Source organism: Chiloscyllium punctatum, chromosome 32 (assembly GCF_047496795.1).
Source record: "Chiloscyllium punctatum isolate Juve2018m chromosome 32, sChiPun1.3, whole genome shotgun sequence".
NCBI lineage: Eukaryota > Metazoa > Chordata > Chondrichthyes > Orectolobiformes > Hemiscylliidae > Chiloscyllium > Chiloscyllium punctatum.
This window is the reverse complement of record NC_092770.1, coordinates 18,811,434-18,831,223: the sequence shown is the minus strand read 5'-3', so window position 1 is coordinate 18,831,223 and position 19,790 is coordinate 18,811,434. Positions and strand designations below refer to the sequence as shown.

General features: G+C 42.0%; 1 protein-coding gene across 8 annotated transcripts in view; it reads left to right on the top strand.

Annotated features, from left to right (window-relative positions):
* Positions 1-19,790, top strand: part of cep290 (centrosomal protein 290) — a 138,059-nt gene that overhangs the window by 112,925 nt on the left and 5,344 nt on the right. For 4 of the 8 annotated variants that reach the window (XM_072551810.1, XM_072551808.1, XM_072551809.1 and 1 more), the window contains 7 exons: positions 1,162-1,285; positions 2,659-2,793; positions 9,330-9,425; positions 12,704-12,868; positions 15,318-15,440; positions 16,244-16,416; positions 18,539-18,680. In XM_072551810.1, the coding sequence (XP_072407911.1) occupies positions 1,162-1,285; positions 2,659-2,793; positions 9,330-9,425; positions 12,704-12,868; positions 15,318-15,440; positions 16,244-16,416; positions 18,539-18,680 (958 nt within the window). Of the gene's footprint in view, positions 1-1,161; positions 1,286-2,658; positions 2,794-9,329; positions 9,426-12,703; positions 12,869-15,317; positions 15,441-16,243; positions 16,417-18,538; positions 18,681-19,790 lie in introns of those variants that run through there. The other 4 variants (XM_072551807.1, XM_072551811.1, XM_072551813.1 and 1 more) reach the window with 4 other exon arrangements.

Below are 19,790 nucleotides of genomic sequence, written 5' to 3'. Positions count from 1 at the left end.
GCTACAGTAAATTAGGTGTTTAGTCATTTGATGCCAAGGATAGAGGATTCAACACTGATAATTGCATTGAAAATCAGCATGATGGTTAGATTCTCTCTTGTTTGGAGTGGTTACTTATGGGCAGGTGTGTGGCATGACTGTTACTTTCCAAGTTTGAATATGTCCTGTTCTTTTAAGAGCAATTTCTTTCAATGAAAGAAAAATGTCAGGCTGGATTAAATACAGACTGTTGCAGAGGGAAATACAGTGACCATGCTCACTTCAGTGTGGGAGAGGTCTCTTTTTCATTTCCTAGTGCTGGGCATATTTCCCCTGATTTAATTCTGAGGGTGAAAAGAACTAGCATGAATTTGTGAAACTGGCAGAACTGTTCTGAAGAAGGGTCACTGGACCCAAAACGTTAACACTGCTTTCTGTTTACAGATGCTGACAGACAGCTGTTGTCTTTCCAGTAATTTCTGGATTTGTTTCTGATTTCCAGCATTCTACTCTTTGGTGGAATTGGTGGACACAGCCATCTGATTGTGCACGAAGCTTATCAATGAGCCAATTAACACCCAATATCGATTAGCCTGCCGCTATTTAGCAGTGGCTCAGGGATTAAATTGTGTGGCTTTCCCTTGCCCTAGGAATTCCAGCCTGCAAACCCTGTCAGGTTTACCAATCATCTAATGGGGTGGAGTGCCTCAAGGTTTTGCATTCTGTGCTCGTTCAAAGGGCGTGGCACTGGATTGGGGATGGGGGCAATGAAACCATTCCTCTGCTATTGTGTCTGACCTGTTCCCCAACTGTAATCCAGAACCGCCCTTTGTTCTGGGGTTCCGTGCCTCTGGTTAATGCCGATTGCCACCCCTCCCTTTAGCCATGGTGTCTCTAATCCACAGTCAGCAGCTCTTTGCTCATACTGTATGAGACCTCAATCGCAAGGGCGACCCAATGTTGGCCACTTAATTGTCTGAAAGGTACCTCACTCTGTGTGTCTCGGCCACCAAACTGACAAGGAGGGCTCCCTACCTATGCGGTGACGGATGCGTGAGATAGACTTTGTCAGCCTTACAGAACCCTGGCCTTAGCTGCACTTTAAATGTCTTTGATTCCATCTTAATCAAGATCCATTTGATGCACATAATAACCAAAAATTGTTTGTTCTTTTTATCCCAGGCAACAGCAAGCTTTACCACGGGATTCAGTGGTGGAAGACTTAACTTTGAAAAATCAATATCTGCATGAAAAAGTCCAAGCTTTAGAAAAGCAGCTGTCAAAGAATGTACTTTCCAGACCATCAGTATGTATTTGTTTTAATGCTTTAGAAATAATGTAACCAACAGAATTCAAGAGCAGAATCTTACAGACGCATTGGATGTTTCCCAAAATCTTTGACTCTGTTTTCAAAATATATCGTTTTAGTTTTTAAATTACCCAGTCATTTGAATTTCCAGCACAAACCTTTTAACCTTCCACAATTGTGTCAGTTAAACAATAAAATAATTAAACAAAGGACATCTTATTGGTAGCACAGAGATGGTTAATTTTAATAGGGTGTTTTTTGTATTACTTTTGACAGTTGAAATTGCAGAGTATTGGTTAAAGGAAATGCAGCTGATATTCTGAAGTACTGTATTACTGTTGTTGCATATTCTAAATGTGAAATTATATCTGTACTTTTCCATATTACCCTTCACCAACTTTTTTTTCTCTCTGTGTGTCTTATCTGTCTTTCATATCACCTATCTTCAACTTATTTGCAATAAACATGTTCTCAATGCAGACTATGGATCCCAATGCAGACTTTGAATCTAAAGGATCTGCATCCGTGGATATTTTTAGTGAATTCAGGACTGATGGAAGTGTAAAAATGAAAACAAAGAAGAAATATTTTAAGAAATCAACATTGGCCTTTGGAACAAGTACTAAAATTTGCAGTGAACAAGAAAATACATGTTCAAATGAAACTGGGGAAACTGCTGGCCTGGACAATGATAAACATGATAAGCATTCCAGTGATACTAAGATGCAGTCAAGATTGAGACAAGTGGATGTGTGCACTGAAATCCAGACAGAGGAGCCTTTGGCAAAACAGACAGGTTCTAGTGCAGGTAATATAAACAGAGAACAGCCCTTGATGAAAGAAAGGGCAGAAATAAGCCAGGCAGCTGAAAAGGAAAAACCAGAGCAAGGATCTGATAACAACGTGGGAGATGATATCAGTCAGTCGGAAGTAAATGATCCTCTGCTGGATTCAGTAAGCGATGGAGAGACCATATATAGCAAGAGTGATCCAAGTATTGCGACAGGGGAAGAGGTTGAAAAGATGATGGAGGAAGATCCTGTAGAAGATCAGGGAGGGACAGAATCTGAGATGCACAGAATTCCTGAAAAAAAACTCCAGGTTATTCACTATGAAATGTAACTGAAAGAATATGCCCTCTCCTACCTAGAGCAGTAGATGCTTTTCCTTTGGCTCAGTAGCAACGTTTCTAAAAAGTCTGAACTATGAATAGTGTGTGTATCCCTTCAAAGTAAACACCTGTCTTAGTTTGACCTACGGTTCCATTCATCCGTTACTTATCTCGGTTTTACTTTAGAGGGATCCTTCTATGTGGTGCTGCGTGTTGGGATAGGGATGTTTCTGAAGACCTGTTCTATTGTGTACTCTAGACCCCTGGAGTGGGAGCTGATGCTTCAGCTCAGAAGGAACAAGAACTTCAGAGAGAGAACCTCAGGCTGGCTGCAGAGAACGTGGAGCTGCGTTTTCAACTCGAGCAGGCTGACAAGGACTTGCCACGATTAAAGGTCAGTCATGTGTGAGCACCCATAGTTTGAGAGGGGGAGATGATGGCGTAGCAGTAATGGAATTGCAATCCAGAGGCTCTCACTAACACTCCCAGAATGTGAGTTCAAATCACACTACAACAGCTATAGACTTTGAAATTAATTAATTAAAGCTGGAATTGAAAGCTAGCTTCACTGATGGTGACTATGACAACTGTCATAGAACACTGAACAGTACAGCACAAGAACAAGGCCATCAGCCCATCATTTCTGTGCCAATCATGATGCCATTCTAAACTAATCCCATCTGCCTGCACATGGTCCATATTACGCTATTCCTTGGCTGTTCACGTCTCTGCCTAAATGCCTGTTAAACTTTGCTAATGTGTCTGCTTATGTCATCCCCCCTGGCAGCTCGTTCCAGGCATCTGGCAATGTCTGTTTACAAACATTTGCCTCACACATCTTTACACTATTCCCTTCTTGCCTTAAACCTATGCTCCTGAGTATTTAACATTTCTGCCCTGGAATAACGACTGTGACTATTCACCCTACCCATGCCTTTTGTAATTCTATGGACTTGTATCATGTCGTCCCACAGTCTCCAACACTCTTGTGAAAATAGTCCAGGTTTGTCCAATCTCTCCTTATAGTTAATACAATTCAGGCAACATCCTGGTAAACCTCTTTTGCACCTTCTCCAAACCCTCCACATCCTTCCAGTAGTGTAGCAGCTGGAACTGCACCCAGTATTCCAAATGAGGCCTAACTAAATTTTTGTACATATGCATGCCATACACCTCCTTTAACACATTATCCACTTGTGTTGCTATTTTCACAGAGCTATAGACTTGCAACCCAAGATCCCTCTATGTCAATACTTCTAAGGATCCTGCCATTCACAGTATACTTTCCTCTTGCATTTGAGTTAGAACGTAGAACATTACAGAACAGTACAGGCCCTCGATGTTGTGCCATCCTGTGAAACCAATCCAAAGCCCATCCAACCCACACTATTCCATTCTCGTCCATATGCCTATCCAATGACCACTTAAATGTCCGTAGAGTTGGCGAGTCTACAACTGTTGCAGGCAGTGCGTTCCACGCCCCTTCTACTCTCTGAATAAAGAAGCTACCTCTGACATCTGTCCTATATCTATCACCCCTCAATTTGAAGCTATGCCCCCTCGTGCTAGCCATTGCCATCTGTGGAAAAAGGCTCTCATTGTCCACCCAATCTAACTCTCTGATTATCTTGACTGACTCAACTAAGTCACCTCTCAATTATCTTCTCTCTAATGAAAACAGCCTCAAGTCCCTCAAACTTTCCTCATAAGCCTTTCCATCCATACCAGGCAACATCCTGGTAAATCTCCTCTGAACCTTTTCCAAAGCTTCCACATCCTTCCGATAATGTGATGACCAGAACAGCATGCAATACTCCAAGTGCGGCCACACCAGAGTTTTGTACAGCTGCAGCATGACCTTGTGGTTCCGAAACTTGATCCCTCTAACAATGAAAGCTAACACACTATATGCCTTCTTAACAGCCCTTTCAACCTGGGTGGCAACTTTGAGGGATCAATGTACATGGACACAGAGATCTCTCTGCTCATCTAAACTACCAAGAATCTTACCATTCGCCCAGTATTCTGCATTCCTGTTACTCCTTCCAAAGTGAATCACTTCAAACCTTTCTGCATTAAACTCCATTTGCCTCCTTTCAGCCCAGCTCTGCAGCTTATCTATGTCCCTCAGTAACCTACAACATCCTTCCTCACTATCCACAACTCTACCGACCTTACTGTCATCCGTAAATCTACTAACCCATCCTTCTCCGCCCTCATCCAGGACTTTTATAAAAATGACAGACAGCAGTGGACCCAAAACAGATCCTTGCAGTACACTAGTAACTGAACTCCATGATGAATATTTCCCATCAACCACCACCCTTCTTTCAGCTAGCCAATTTCCGATCGAAACCACTAAATCGCTCTCAAGGCGTCCTTGTGCAGTAGCCTACCATGGGGAATCTTATTAAACACCTTACTGAAATCCATATACACCACATCAACAGCTTTACCCTCATCCATCTGTTTGGTCACCTCAAAGAATTCAATAAGTTTTGTGACCCTTCACAAAACCATGTTGACTATCCCTAATCAACTTGTTCCTATCGAGATGATTATAAATCTTACTTACCTCTTATAACCTTTTCCAACACTTTACCCACAACTGAAATAAGATTCACTGGTCTGTAATTACCAGGGTTGTCTCTACTCCCCTTCTTGAACAAGGGGACAACATTTGCTATCCTCCAGTCTTCTTATACTATTCCTGTAGACAATGACGACAAAAAGATCAAGGCCAATGGCTCAGCAATCTTGTCCCTGGCTTCCCAGAGAATCTGAGGATAAATCCCATCCAGCCCTGGGGATTTATCTATTTTCATTCTTTCCATAATTTCTAACACCACCTCCTTGTGAACCTCAATTCAGTCTAGTTTCATAGCCTGTTTCTCATATTCTCCTCGACGACATTGTCTTTTTCCAGTGTGAATACTGATGGAAAATATTCATTTTAGCGCTTCCCCATTTCCTCTGACTCCAAGCACAACTTCCAACTACTGTCCTTGATTGGCCCTAATCTTACTCGGGTCAGTCTTTTTTCCCTTATATACCTATAGAAAGCTTTAGGGTTTTCCCTGATCCTATCCGTCAACAACTTCTCGTGTCTGCTCCTCGCTCATCTCAGCTCTCTCCTTAGGTCTTTCCTGACTATCTTGTAACTCTCTATCACCCTCACTGAGCCTTCATATTTCATTCTTACATAAGTTAACTTCTTCCTCTTGACAAGAGATTCACCTTCCTTAGTAAACCATGGCTCTTGTGTTCGACAATTTCCTCCCTGTCTGACTGGTACATACTTATCAAGGACACATAGTAGCTGTTCCTTGAATAAGCTCCATATTTCTATTGTGCCCACCCCCTGCAGTCTCCTTTCCCATCCTATGCATCCTAAATTTTGCATCATAATTGCCTTTCCCCCAGCTGTATCTCTTGCCCTCTGGTGTATACCTATCCCTTTCCATCGTTAAGGTGAACATAACTGAATTTTGATCACTATCACCAAAGTGCTTGTCTACCTCCAAATCTAACATCTGGCCAGGTTCATTATCCAGTACCAAATCTGATGTGGACTCGCCCCTTGTTGGCCTGTCTACATACTGTGTCAGAAAACTCTCCTGCACACAATGGACAAAAACTGACCCATCTGAAGTACTTGAACTATAGCACTCCCAGTCAATATTTGGGAAGTTGAAGTCCCCCATAACAACTACTCCTATCAAGAATCATCTTTGCTATCCTATCCTCTAAATCTCTGGAACAATTCTGAGGCCTATAGAAAACTCCCAACAGAGTGACCTCTCCTTTCCTGTTTCTAATCTCAGCCCATACTACCTCAGTTGACGAGTCCTCAAACGTCCTTTCTGCAGCCGTAATACAGTCCTTGACTAACAATGTCACACTACCATTTTCTCTGTTATTACTGAAACATATAAATCCCGGAACCTGCAATAACCCATTCCTATCCCTAGTCTACCCATGTCTCTGAAATGGCCACAACATCAAAATCCCAGGTACCGACTCATGCTGCAAGTTCACCCACCTTATTCTGGATGCTCCTGGTGTTGAAATAGACCCACTTCAAACCAACATTTTGCTTGTCAGTGCCCTCTTGCAACCCTGAAATCTTATTTCGGACATCCCTACTCTCAACCTCCTCTATGCTTGAACTACAGTTTTAAGTTCCCATCTCCCTGCTGAATTAGTTTAAACTTAACCGAAGAACATTATCAAATCCACGTCCTCCCACCCTGGATATTGGTACCCCTCTGATCCAAGTGAAGACCATCCTGTTTGTAGAGGTCCCACCTACCCCAGAAAGAGCCCCAATTATTCAGGAATCCAAAACCCTCCCTCCTCCTCCATCCTACATGTTTAACTCCTCTCACTCCCTATTCCTCACTTCACTAGCACGTGACATGGGCAACAAACCAGAGACAACAACTTTGTTCTAGTTCTAAGCTTCCTCCCTAGCTCCCTGAATTTCTGCCTTAAATCCCCATCTTTCTTCCTGCCCATATCGTTGGTGCATATGTGGACCATGACTTGGGGCTGCTCCCTCTCCCCCTTAAGGATCCTGAAAATCTGATTTGAGGTCTCATGAATCCTGGCACCTGGAAGGTAACACACCAACTGCGAGTCTCTGTCTCGTTCCCACAGAACCTCCTATCTGTCCCCCTAATGACTAATGCTGTGCTCCTCTTCCCTGTTGCCTTCTGAGCAACAGTGACAGACTCTGTACCAGAGACCTGTGCCCTATTGCTTACACCTGGTAAGTAGTCTCTTCACCGCCACACCCTCCCCCTCCAGATCGGCCTCAGGAGATCCCTGCACCGTCTGCTGGTTCCCTGACGGTAACCCATCTGCCTTTTTCTTGTACCTGAGGTGTGACCACCTCTCTCTATCTCCTCTCAATGATCCCCCTCCACCTCCCAAATGATCCGAAATTCATCCAGCTCCAGTTTCCTAACGTGGATTTCAAGGAGCTGGAGTTCTTGCAGATGCAGTTAGCAGGGACACTACTGGTGATGCTTACCTCCCACATTCTGCAGGAAGAACATTCAGCTGCCCTAACCTCTATTCCCACTACTCTAACTTCCCAACGAGCCTACTGAAAACTAAAAGAGACGGAAAAAAAAGATGGGTCACCCTTATCAATCCGGTGCACAGAACCTTTTTCTTTTGGTTAGAGGAGGAGGATAGGTGGAAACACTAGTGTCTCCAAGTAATGTTTCGAGTAAAGCAACCACCCAAGTATGAAGCTTCAGTTACCCAGCAGTCCCATGCCCGCTCCTGCTCAGTGTGCGCCCTGCCAATAGACGAGGTAAGTTTTTAAACTTTACGCCTACCTTCTCATCAGGCCTCTGGTCCTCGCTGTCTCTCCTCCCACTGCAACTCCGAAAAAGCATCACTTCACACTTGACTGGATTAAAGTCCATCTGGCATTTGTCTGTCTAAATTTTTAAACTAATTTTTATCCTACTATAACCTTGCTCACAATCCACAACTCCACCAGTTTTCATGACATCTGAAAGCTTACTAATTAGACCACCTGTATTTTCATCCATATCATTTAGGTCCCAGCACTGATCCTTGTGGATCATCTCTGGTCGCAGACCTCCAGTCAGAAAAACACCCCTCCACAACTACCCTCTGTCCACTATGACGAAGCCAATTTCTATACAACTTACCAACTCACCCTGCATCCCATGGGACCTAGTCTTCTCTTCAGTGAATACTGATACAAAATACTCATCAAGGACCACACCTATCATCAACTGTTTCAAAAACTCACATGATTCACAAGTGTTCTTTGCAAAATGGATGAAAATCTGCCCAGAATATAACTCCAGACTGCTGCAATGTGATTGACTCTTAACATTCCTCTGTAATGGCCTAGTGAGTTCAAAGGCAATGAGGGCCATAAACAAAAATTACCCTTTGAATGATGTCCAATTCTCATGAATGAAGAATAAAATATTCACAGTAAGAAAGATGGAATCAGCTCTGAGGCTTTTGAAATTACTTCCATTGTGCATCCACAGAAATGAAGTTAAAATCCTTTGTATTTCTTAACATGGTAGGACTACAAGGATCAGATCTGTCATGATCCTGCTGGGAAGAGTGTGCCTCACTAGTCCACAGGCCCTTTCAGAAATAGATAACTGATTGAATCATGAAGTGGTTACTTTGCCTGGCATTGACTGCTACCTCGGACAAAAGAAAAACACACCAGGTTTCGTCAATAACCAAACAAAACTTACTTATTATAATCAAACTTTTCTTTTAGCATGAGGTGAAATGCATTTGAACTAAAACTGAAAAGATCCCCTTTAAATCCAAGAACAGACAGCTGTGCAAGAAATAACATGAGTAGAACATAGGCAAAAATAAACAAATTCTGTGGATCAAAAGTAAAACCACAAGGATGTTTTTGGCGATTATATAATATTGTCATTGACCCCGATAGATCCTCAATCTGTATCTGGTCAGTTGGACCCAAGTCTTGCTTGAGTTAGACATTCTCTTTAAAATCTTTGGTGGTGTTTTTCCACTCAGATTGGATAAGAAACAGAGAGGCCTGTCTCAGTTTGCAGATTTTCCAGAAGTCTAAAATAAACTTCCCCCTTCTCAGGCCTGTGACAAACTGTAAATTAAAATTCCAAATGCTGTCACGAGGTAGCTTTTCAGCTCAAAGGCATCATGCCAGCTTGTCTCAAAAACATCAATTTTGCTTCTCTACAAGTTACATGACCTTGTGTAACACATAAGTGAACATGACACAGTTCCACCTTTTGACCCTTGAGTGCAAAAATGAACATGGTCCATTTTCTGTAACACATTTCAAAAATATGATTGTTTACAATAGATTAACTTTTCTACTGTTTTTCTATTAGCTGGTTTATGTTTGCTTCTTATACCTTTTCTCAGGATCAAATAGTTAATTTGCAGGAAATGTATCAACTTCTCAAAAAGGAGAGAGCAGAATTGGAAAGAAAACTTGGAAACATGAGAGGGGTAAGTGAGGTACTGTGCTTTCCACACTGATGTTTACTAACTACAGTATGTTATGAATATTATGAAATTTGAAGTGCACGTCCAAATATTTTTAAAGGTTGTGAGGTTCCCGGATCCATTACCTTCCTAAGCAGTGCATTCCAGATTCCACCACCTGCTGAAAAGGTTTTTTTTCCCAAAAACCTTCTGAATCTCCTGTCCCTTACTCTAAAATTATGCCCTCTTGTGATTGACCCCTCAACCAAGGAAAACAGCTGCTCCCTCTTCACCCTGTCCATGCCTCTCATAATCTTATACACCTCAGTTTCCCTTCTCAAAAGAAAACAATCCAAGCCTATCTTTCCTCTCCTTATAGCTCAATTTCTCCATCCCAGGCAGCATGCTGGTGAACCTATTTGTTGCTGTCTGTGGCTATGTTCCCTCTTGGAAGACAGTTAGCACCTACCATTCCAGCTACTCTTCCCCAGGAACAAAAGGACTGCTCATTGGTCCAGTTTCTTCAAACCATTCAATCATGGTTCAAATATGTGTCTGTAGCTCCTCACCAACATGTTAGACTGAAATAAGCTATTGTGGTATTTGTAGGCTTTATATAAGGATATATAAAGTGAAATTTTTAAACAGGTCCTGGAGAACAACAGACCTATTACTGACCAGCTCACAATACAGCAGAACTGAAACATTAGGAATTTGAGCATATAGACAATGCTGAAACTTCACTGCAGTTCATTTAAGGTGATGTCTTTCATATTGATGTCATAATTCCCCAGCATTACTCAAACAAGCGGATGGGGGTTCTCCCAGCATCATGGACAATATGTGCTCGTTGAGTAACATTAACCAAAACTTTTCATTGACTTCATTACTCTTTGTGGATTTTGCTGTGTACTAGTCATCAGCCACATTTGTGCATTCTGTACTGCAATAGTGCAGACAGTTCAAAATGAAGTAACCTGTCACATATTAGGGAAAGCAGTGGCGCAGTGGTAATGTTACTGGGTTAGTGCTCCAGAACTCCTAGATCAATATTCTAAGGACATGTGTTCAAATCCCACCATAATGAATTTTAAGAAAACCCCAAGGTGTTCTACAGTTATGTGAGGAACAAGAGGATAGCCAGGGTGAGGGTAGGGACAATCAGGGATAGTGGAGAGAACTAGTATCTGGAGTCTGAGGAGGTAAGGGAGGTTCATAATGAATATTTTGCTTCAGTAATCACTACTGAGAGGGATCGTGTCATTTGTAAGGACAACGTGGAACAGGTTGATGTTAAGAAGGAGGATGTGCTGGAAATCTTGAAAAACATGATGATAGATAAGTCCCCTGGGCCAGGTGGGATATACCCAAGGTTACTGTGGGAAGTGAGGGAAGAGATTGCTGCGCCTTTGGTGATGATCTTTGCTTCCTCACTGTCCACTGGAGTAGTACCAGATGATTGGAGGATGGCAAAAGTTATTAGCTTGTTTAAGAAAGGGAATAGGGACGAGCCTGGAAATTAGAGACCAGTCTTCAGTCAGTCTTACGTTGGTAGTGGACAAATTATTGGAGAGGATTCTCAGAGACAGGACTTATGATTATTTGGAAAAGCGTAGCTTGATTAGAGGTTGTTGTAGGTTGCTACGGGAGATTGACAAGATGCAGAGCTGGGCTAAGAAATGGCAGATGGAGTTCAACCTGGAAAAGTATAAAGTGATTTGTTTTGTAAGGTCGAATTTAAATACAGATTACAGGGTTAAAGGCAGGATTCTTGGCAGCGTGGACGAATAGAGGGATCTTGGCATCCATGTCCATAGATCCCTCAAAGCTGCCACCCAAGTTGATAGAGTTTTTATTGGTAGAGGAATTGAGTTCCGGAGTCCTGAGGTCATGCTGCAGTTGTATAAGACTCTGGTGCGGCCGCATCTGAAATATTGTGTGCAGTTTTGGTCGCCATACTATAGGAAGGATGTGGAGGCACTGGAACGGGTGCAGAGGAAGTTTACCAGGATGTTGCCTGGTATGGTAGGAAGATCCTATGAGGAAAGGCTGAGGCACTTGGGGTTGTTTTCATTGGAGAAAAGAAGGTTTAGGGGTGACTTGATAGAGGTGTACAAGATGATTAGGGGGTTAGATAGGGTTGACAGTGAGAACCTTTTTCCACGTATGGAGTCAGCTATTACAAGGGGGCATAGCTTTAAATTAAGGGGGGGTAGATATAGGCCTGATGTTAGGGGTAGGTTCTTCACTCAGCGAGTCGTAAGTTCATGGAATGCCCTGCCAGTAGCAGTGGTGGACTCTCCCTCTTTATGGGTATTTTAGCGGGAATTGGATAGGTATATGGAGGTTAGTGAGTTAGTGTAGGTTAGGTGGGCTTTGATCGGCGCAACATCGAGGGCCGAAGGGCCTGTACTGCGCTGTATTCTTCTAAGTTGTTAAGAAGGTGTATGACATGTTAGCTTTCATTAGCAGGAGATTGAGTTGAAGAGCCCTATAGACTTCTGGTTAGACCACACTTGGAATATTGTGTTCAGTTCTCATTACAGGAAGGATGTGGAGGCTTTCGAGAGGATGCAGCAGAGATTTACCAGGATGCTGCCTGGACTGGAGGGCCTGCCTTATGAAGAAAGGTTGAGGGAGTTTGGACTTTTCTTAATGGAGTGAAGAAGGACAAGAGGTGACTTGATGGAGGTGTACAAGGTGTTGAGAGGCATAGATAGAGTGGATAGCCAGAGACTTTTTCGCAGGGTGAAAATGGCTATCATGATGGGGCATAATGTTTAGGTGATTGGGGGAAGGTTTAGAGGAGATGTCAGAGGTGGGTTCTTTACACAGAGTGCTGGGTGTGTGGAATGCACTACCAGCAGTGATAGTACAGTCAGAGCTGCTAGGGACAATTAAGCAACTCTTGGATAAGCACATGAATGATAGTAAAACATATGGGGTATGTAGGTTAGTTTAATCTTAGAGTAGGATAAATGGTCAGCACAACATCAAGGGCCCAAGGGCCTGTACTATACTATACTGTTCTGTGTTCCATATTAAGGGAATAAAAGGAGCTATGTAAATGCCTTTTTTTCCTTAATATCATTCTATAATGAGGTCAATCACTGAAGATGTTGGAGATAATGTTCTAATGTGAGTCTGTAACTTTCTCTGATAAAGACAAGTGTTTATTCAGGGGTTGACTGTTCTGGGAAGAAGATTATTTCTGTCTTTGAAATCTCTTAATATCTTGAAGCGTTCCATTATTTACCTCAGTCACTGGCCGGTATAGTCAGTTATTAACTACTAACATAAATATTTGACAGTCTGGGCGCAGTGGCAAGACAGTGCCTGAACTGGAGAAAACAATCGGTTTGATGAAGAAGGTGGTGGAGAGAGTACAGCGAGAGAACGAAGAGCTGAAGAAGGCTCCAGGAGTGATCTCTAGTGAGAAACAAACCTGCCTTGAAATGGAAAATGACAAGCTTAAGGTTTGAGTTAACGTTACAAGGTCTTCCTCTTTGTTTAATTATGAACACCAGTCTATAATATTTGGGGAAATAGGTCCCTCACCACTGGGTAGTGAAAGTAAAAATTATTACCAGAATGTCTTAAGAGGAGATGGACAGCTCTCGTGGCTTTGGCTGTGTTTAACCAAAGAGTTGAAATGAAAGTTGCAGACAGACATTATAGACTACACTTCGATTACAGCATGCGGTTCTAGTTATCAGATTACAAAAAGGATATAAAGGAGACCCTGCAGAGAAGTATGGGGGATACTAGGAATATGTGAGTAGAGGTATAGCAAGCTTTCTATTAACCAGCATCTACAGGATTAGGAGAGTACCCGTCAATCAAATATTCCAGTTGATCAAGAGGTCCACATTATCAACATGGAAACACACACTAAATAATAGAAGTCTAATACAGGGCTATACACAGCACTGTTATACCTCATTTACAGAATAAATCACTTCAACAATAATGCATCTTTGCCTTAAATAAAACTTAATGTAATAGTGGCTGAAGGACCTGAACTGAAGGGAGTTTATATTAGGCAGGAAATAGTGTTGGAGAGACTGTTAAGTCTGAAGGCTGATAAGTCCCCAGGACCTGATGGTCTACATCCCAGGGTACTGAAGGAGATAGCTGTAGAAATCGTGGATGCAGTGGTGATCATTTTCCAATGTTCTATAGATTCCAGATCAGTTTCTGTGAATTGGAGGGTGGCTACTGTTGTCCCACTTTTTAAGAAAGGAGGGAGAGAGAAAACAGAGAATTATAGACCAGTTAGTCTGACCTTAGTGATGGGAAAAATGCTGGAGTTAATTATAAAGGACAAAATTATGACACATCTGGATAGCAGTAACAGGATAGGTCAGAGTCAGCATGGATTTATGAAGGGGAAATCATGCTTGACTAATCTTCTGGAATTTTTTGAGGACACAAAGCTGGGTGGCAGGGTGAAATGTGATGAGGATGTTAGGAGAATACAGGGTGACCTGGACAGGCTTGGTGAGTGGACGGATGCATGGCAGGTGCAGTTTAATGTGGATAAATGTGTGGTTATCCACTTTGGTGGCAAGAACAGGAAGGCAGATTACTACCTAAATGGAGTCAAGTTAGGTAAAGGGGCAGTACAACGAGACTTAGGTGTTCTTGTACATCAGTCAATGAAAGCAAGCATGTGGGTACAGCAGGCAGTGAAGAAAGCTAATAGCATGCTGGCCTTCATAACGAGGAATTGAGTAGAGAAGCAAAGAGGTCCTTCTGCAGCTGTACAGGGCACTGGTGAGACCGCACCCGGAATATTGTGCACAGTTTTGGTCTCCAAATTTGAGGAAAGACATTCTGGCTACTGAGGGAGTGCAGTGTACGTTCACGAGGTCAGTTCCCGGAATGGCGGGACTATCTTATGCTGAAAGATTGGAGTGACTGGGCTTGTATATGCTTGAGTTTAGAAGACTGAGAGGGGATCTGATTGAGACGTATAAGATTATTAAAGGATTAGACACTCTGGAGGTAGGAAGCATGTTTCCACTGATGGGTGAGTCCAGAACCAGAGGACACAGTTTAAAAATAAGGGGTAGGCCACTTAGAACAGAGTTGAGGAGAAACTTCTTCACACGGAGAGTGGTAGACGTATGGAATGCTCTGCCCCAGAAGGCTGTGGAGGCCAAGTCTCTGGATACTTTCAAGAAAGAGTTGGATAGAGCTCTTAAGGATAGTGGAATCAAGGGTTATGGGGATAAGGCAGCTACAGGATACTGACTGAGGATGATCAGCCACGATCATAATGAATGGTGGTGCTGGCTTGAAGGGCAGAATGGCCTACTCCTGCACCTATTGTCTATTATCGATAATGGCAGAGACCCCTCTCACTAGCACTCTCAACCAATGATGTGGACGTCTCAGAGGTCACGATAATATAGTAAACTCCCAATATTGCATGTGTATATGTTTGCTGGTTGATTAACAGTTCATAGAGTGTCAGTTAAAACAGAGTTTGCTGTACTAGTACAGGATTGACAATATGTGGGCTTTTTCCCTCTTGAAATAAAGAAGCTGGAGGTAAACTTAATAGAAGCCTTCAAAATTCTGAAAGCTTTTAAGGAGTGGATCCAGAAGGAATGCGCTGGCTGCTTTTTTAATCCCATTTTCTAGCACTTGGCTCAAAGCCATTCAGGTCATGAGCCTCCTCCACTGCCAAATCCTAGCCACCCAACGCCTGGAGGAAGAATGCCTCCTCTTCTACCATGGGACCCTCCAACCACACGGCATCAATGTCAATTTCACGTGTTTCCTTATCTCTCCTCCCCCCACAACATCCCAGATCCAACCCTCCAAGATAGACTAACATATCATGTGCTAGCTAATTTAGCAGAACCATGAGTTTCACATCAAGAACAAACTACAATTTATTGCCTTATTTTGTTTCAGTTGGAACTGGAGAAATTAAAATTGCAGGTGGGTGGCCAACTAAGCTTGCGTTACGAGTCCAAAACGAAAGGCGTGGAAAAGATCTTAGCTGAAAATGAACGATTGCGAAAGGAACTCAAAAAGGTAAAGCCACTTGGTAGATTGAGAGAGCCGATTCTGTTGTAGATTGTAGCTATAAAAGTGTCACTGTTCTTAACGTTAGGTTTTATTCATTTTCACCTTCAACAACAATATGGTCCACCTCCAAGATGGTGAAATGCTCTTGTTGTGATGCCTCTGAACATAGCTAGACAATGGATCTCTTCAATATCTCCTGCTCCTTTAGCAGGGAGAGACACAGCTCTCTGCTTGGTACCTCACACTTCTCAACACAACTCTCAGTACAAGTTGAAGAGGAAATGGACTTACTAAACCCTTCTCTAGAGTAATGGAAGAAAATGCTGGAAATATTCAGCAAGTCAGTCAGCATCTATGGAGAGAGGATGGGGTTTTCTTGCATATCATGTCACAAATGAAGTAATGTTCCATGTGCCACTATATTTATGGAATATTTGTATTCTAACAAATCAAAATGTACACCAGATAAAATCAAATTGGAATTGAAAATGTAAATGCTAGAAATATTCAGCAGGCAAGGAAGCAGTTCACCACCAGTGGAGAGAGAAGCAGAGCTAACGTTTAAAGACTATGATCTTTCACCATCATGGCTGACGTTCAAGATGTACAGCAAATGAAAGGTCACTGAACTATGTGAGCTCAGTTTCTCTCTCCACTGTTGCTGTTTGACTTGTCTGCACTTTTTTTTTTAGTTTTGATTGCCCTGCATAATGTTTCTCTTGAAAGTGTTAAAAGTCACTTCTAATGACCAACAACTGACCAGAGATGTAGTTGGGTTTTGTTTTTTAAAAATATTTGTTCTGTGACAGGAAGGTGACTGTACTGAAAAACTGCGAATTGCTAAAAGCAACCTGGAGATTATGAACGAGAAGCTAAGTGTGCAGTTGGAAGAGACCAATAAACGATTAAGTTTTGCTGAGAGTAGGGGTCCGCAACTTGAGGGCGCAGACAGCAAAAGTTGGAAGTCCATTGTAGTCACAAGGTATCACTTTAATCTGCCATATGTAAAGTGTAGAAACCTTGCAGGCTAACATCAAACTGATGGTCATTGGTGGATAGCATAATGCTGGGACTAAATGCAAACCTTACTGAGAATTTGATAACAGCATAATGTATTATCTTTAAAGTTTGGGCAGTATTTATGTTACAGTTATATATCTTCCCCTTCATCTGGTCTGAGTTCTTTTTCTTTCACCTCTCCTAGGAGATTACATTGCTTAGGGTAGAGCATTGTTCATGTTGTAATGCAAAAGATATCACAGCTGCATGGGTCCATAGATCTTTCCCTGTCTGACATCCCTTAAATGTAAGAACATTCAGCACAGTGTGTGGGGGGAAAAAAAGCAAATCGTTGGCAGTCATGGATCTTGCGTAGTAATCCAATTTAATTCTTGTATTTTAGGCAAGTTTTGATGAGGACGGGGTGTACAGAATGGCTCGGTTCTTTAGTTTGCAGGAGGGAGGAAGGATTTGGATTGAGGAATTATCTTCATTGTGGCTCAGGTCTCAAATACAACAGAACTTGTTTTAAATTAAAATTTTAAAATTTGTTGAAATAAGACAGTAAAGGGGATAAAGAGTAATTTTTAATAACATTTTATGAGCAGGTAAAACAGTAGGAGCAATGAATGGGGGAAGAAGGGAAGTTTAAAAAACAAACTGGTTTGACTGGATGTGAAAACACATGAGAAGGTGCTGAAAAGATTCACAATCATGTCTCCAGTTTGAGGAAATTCAGCTGTGAAGGTAGATTAGAGAAATGAGAATAATTCTTTGGACTAGAAGAGGCTGAGAGGAGATTTGACAGAGGTGCTCAAAACCATTTTTATCTGAACAGAGTGGATCAGAAGAAAGTGTTCCTATTTGTGAAGGAATAGAAAATGAAAGGGCACAGATTTAAAGTCATGAGTAAAAGTATGCAAAATTATGCGAGGAAAAGCTTTTTCTCACAACTAGTGATTAGGATCCAGAATGTACTCTGAGTATGTCACAGAGGGGACTTCAGTTGAAGCTTTCAAAAATGAATTAGACAGGGAGTTGGAAATTGGATCCTAAAGGTTTGGTTTTTGATGCAGGATCATCCAGGAATGCATTTTATTCCTGTTAAAAAAATTATTGAGTCTGAAGTTTCAACAAGGCTAGTCCACTAAATGAATGAAGTGAAATAGAACCTTTGGCCATCTAAATTGTAGCACTGCTATGTATCCACACAGTACTGGGGTCTAAGTCCTGGAACACCATCATCGTAGCACTTCCATCTATCTACATCCTAAGGACTGCAGCAGTTCAAGAAAGCAACTCACCCCTACCTTCTTGAGGGTAATTAAGGATGAGCATCAAGTTCTGGCCTAGACAGCAACACCTATAACCTGTTAAAACCCTTTTTAAAAACCTCAGTCTCATTCCACAGTTATGGTTGTTAGCATGTTGTGGTAGGCAGATAGGGACTTGCAGGGAACAGAAAACTATCTATTCAAGAGACAAAGTTTCCTTAAACCACTCTGTTAAGTAGGCATGAGTTCCTTCCTGGACTGAAGTTCAAGGGCCAGTGAGGACTTTCAGCTCCACTGGGAGCCTTGACTCTTTGGCAGTACAAGTTAGTTAGCTCCCCTCTGTAAGTGAGACTCCTGCCCACTCTCTCTGCCCTCCATGGATCCTCTTAAAGAGAAGGAATAGAATTCCTGGAGTCACCTGGAAACTCCCCCAGATACATTTCCTTCACAAGTGGTAATTTAGCAGATTTATCCACAGCTGATTACTAATGAAAAATGGTTGGACTAGAAACATTGGGCAGAATCCAGCAATAACCAGTTCTATTCCATTTCCAGTTTCTAGATATATGATTGTTCCAGTACTGATTACAGCTTAGGTAGAATTTTGAGCTGATCTTGATTATATTGAACACTTAAGAATTAGCTGCTGTTAAAAAAGCAGTTTTACTTTTGATACATTTCACATTGAGTTAATAATGAAATATTTCAAAGTAAAGTGGATAACAAGGATGGCTTGTTTAAAGTTCAACCTTGTCAATTGTAATAGCAATTGGAGAATTTCTTACATTATTACAAAGACCAAAGAGTAATTGATTCCTTCATGCTTTAAAGAATGTATGAGAGTAAGATAAAGGAGATGGAGACAGACATTACAAAAAAGAGCCAAAACCTCAACGACCTTAGACAGCTGCTGAGAGAATCGACTGATAATGAGCAAAAGTTATCAAAACAAATAGGAGAACTGGAGGAACAGGTGAGAGAAGAATTGTGATATTATTCTGGTCATGTGTGAATGCATAGACTCTTAGAAGGCAGAAGGAGGCTACTGGGCCCCAAGTAGCTACGACTGCTTTTTGCAAGTGATTCTTTAGTCCCAGTCCTGCTCTTTGCTCATAGTCTAGTTTCCTCCACTTCATGTCTTTATCTTATTCCCTGCCATAATGTACCAATGTTAAATTCCTCAATGCACATCTAGAAGACCATAAGACATAGGAATGGAAGTAAGGCCATTCGGCCCATCAAGTCCACTCCACCATTTAATCATGGCTGATGGGCATTTCAATTCCACTTACCCACACTCTCCCCATATCCCTTAATTCCTTGCGAGATCAAGAATTTATCAATCTCTGCCTTGAAGATATTTTACGTCTCAGCTTCCACTGCGCTCCGTGGCAATGAATTCCACAGGTTCACCACTCTCTGGCTGAAGAAATGTCTCCTCATTTCTGTTCTAAATTGACCCCCTCTAATTCCAAGGCTGTGCCCACAGGTCCTAGTCTCCTCACTTAACGGAAACAACTTCCCAGCATCCACCCTTTCCAAGCTATGCATTATCTTGTAAGTTTCCATTAGATCTCCCCTCAATCTTCTAAACTCGAATGAATACAATCCCAGGATCCTCAGCCGTTCATCATATGTTAGACCTACCATTCCAAGGATCATCCGTGTGAACCTCCGCTGGACACGCTCCAGTGCATGTCCTTCCTGAGGTACAGGGCCCAAAACTGGACGCAGTATTCTAAATAGGGTCTAACTAGGGATTTATAAAGTCTCAGTTGCACATCACTACTTTTACATTCCAACCCTCTTGAGATATGTGACAGCCTTATATTTGCTTTCTTAATCACGCAAGTCAACCTTTAGAGAATCCTCGACCAGCACGCCCAGATCCCTTTACATTTAAGCTTTGTGAATTTTCTCATTGTTTAGAAAATAGTCTATGCTGTTGAATTTCATCAGCCATTTCCTGGACCACTCTCCTAAACTGTTTGAATCTTTCTGCAGCCTCCCCACCCCCTCAGTACTACCTGCCCATCTGCTTAACTTTGTATCATCAGCATACTTTGCCAGAATGCCCCCACTC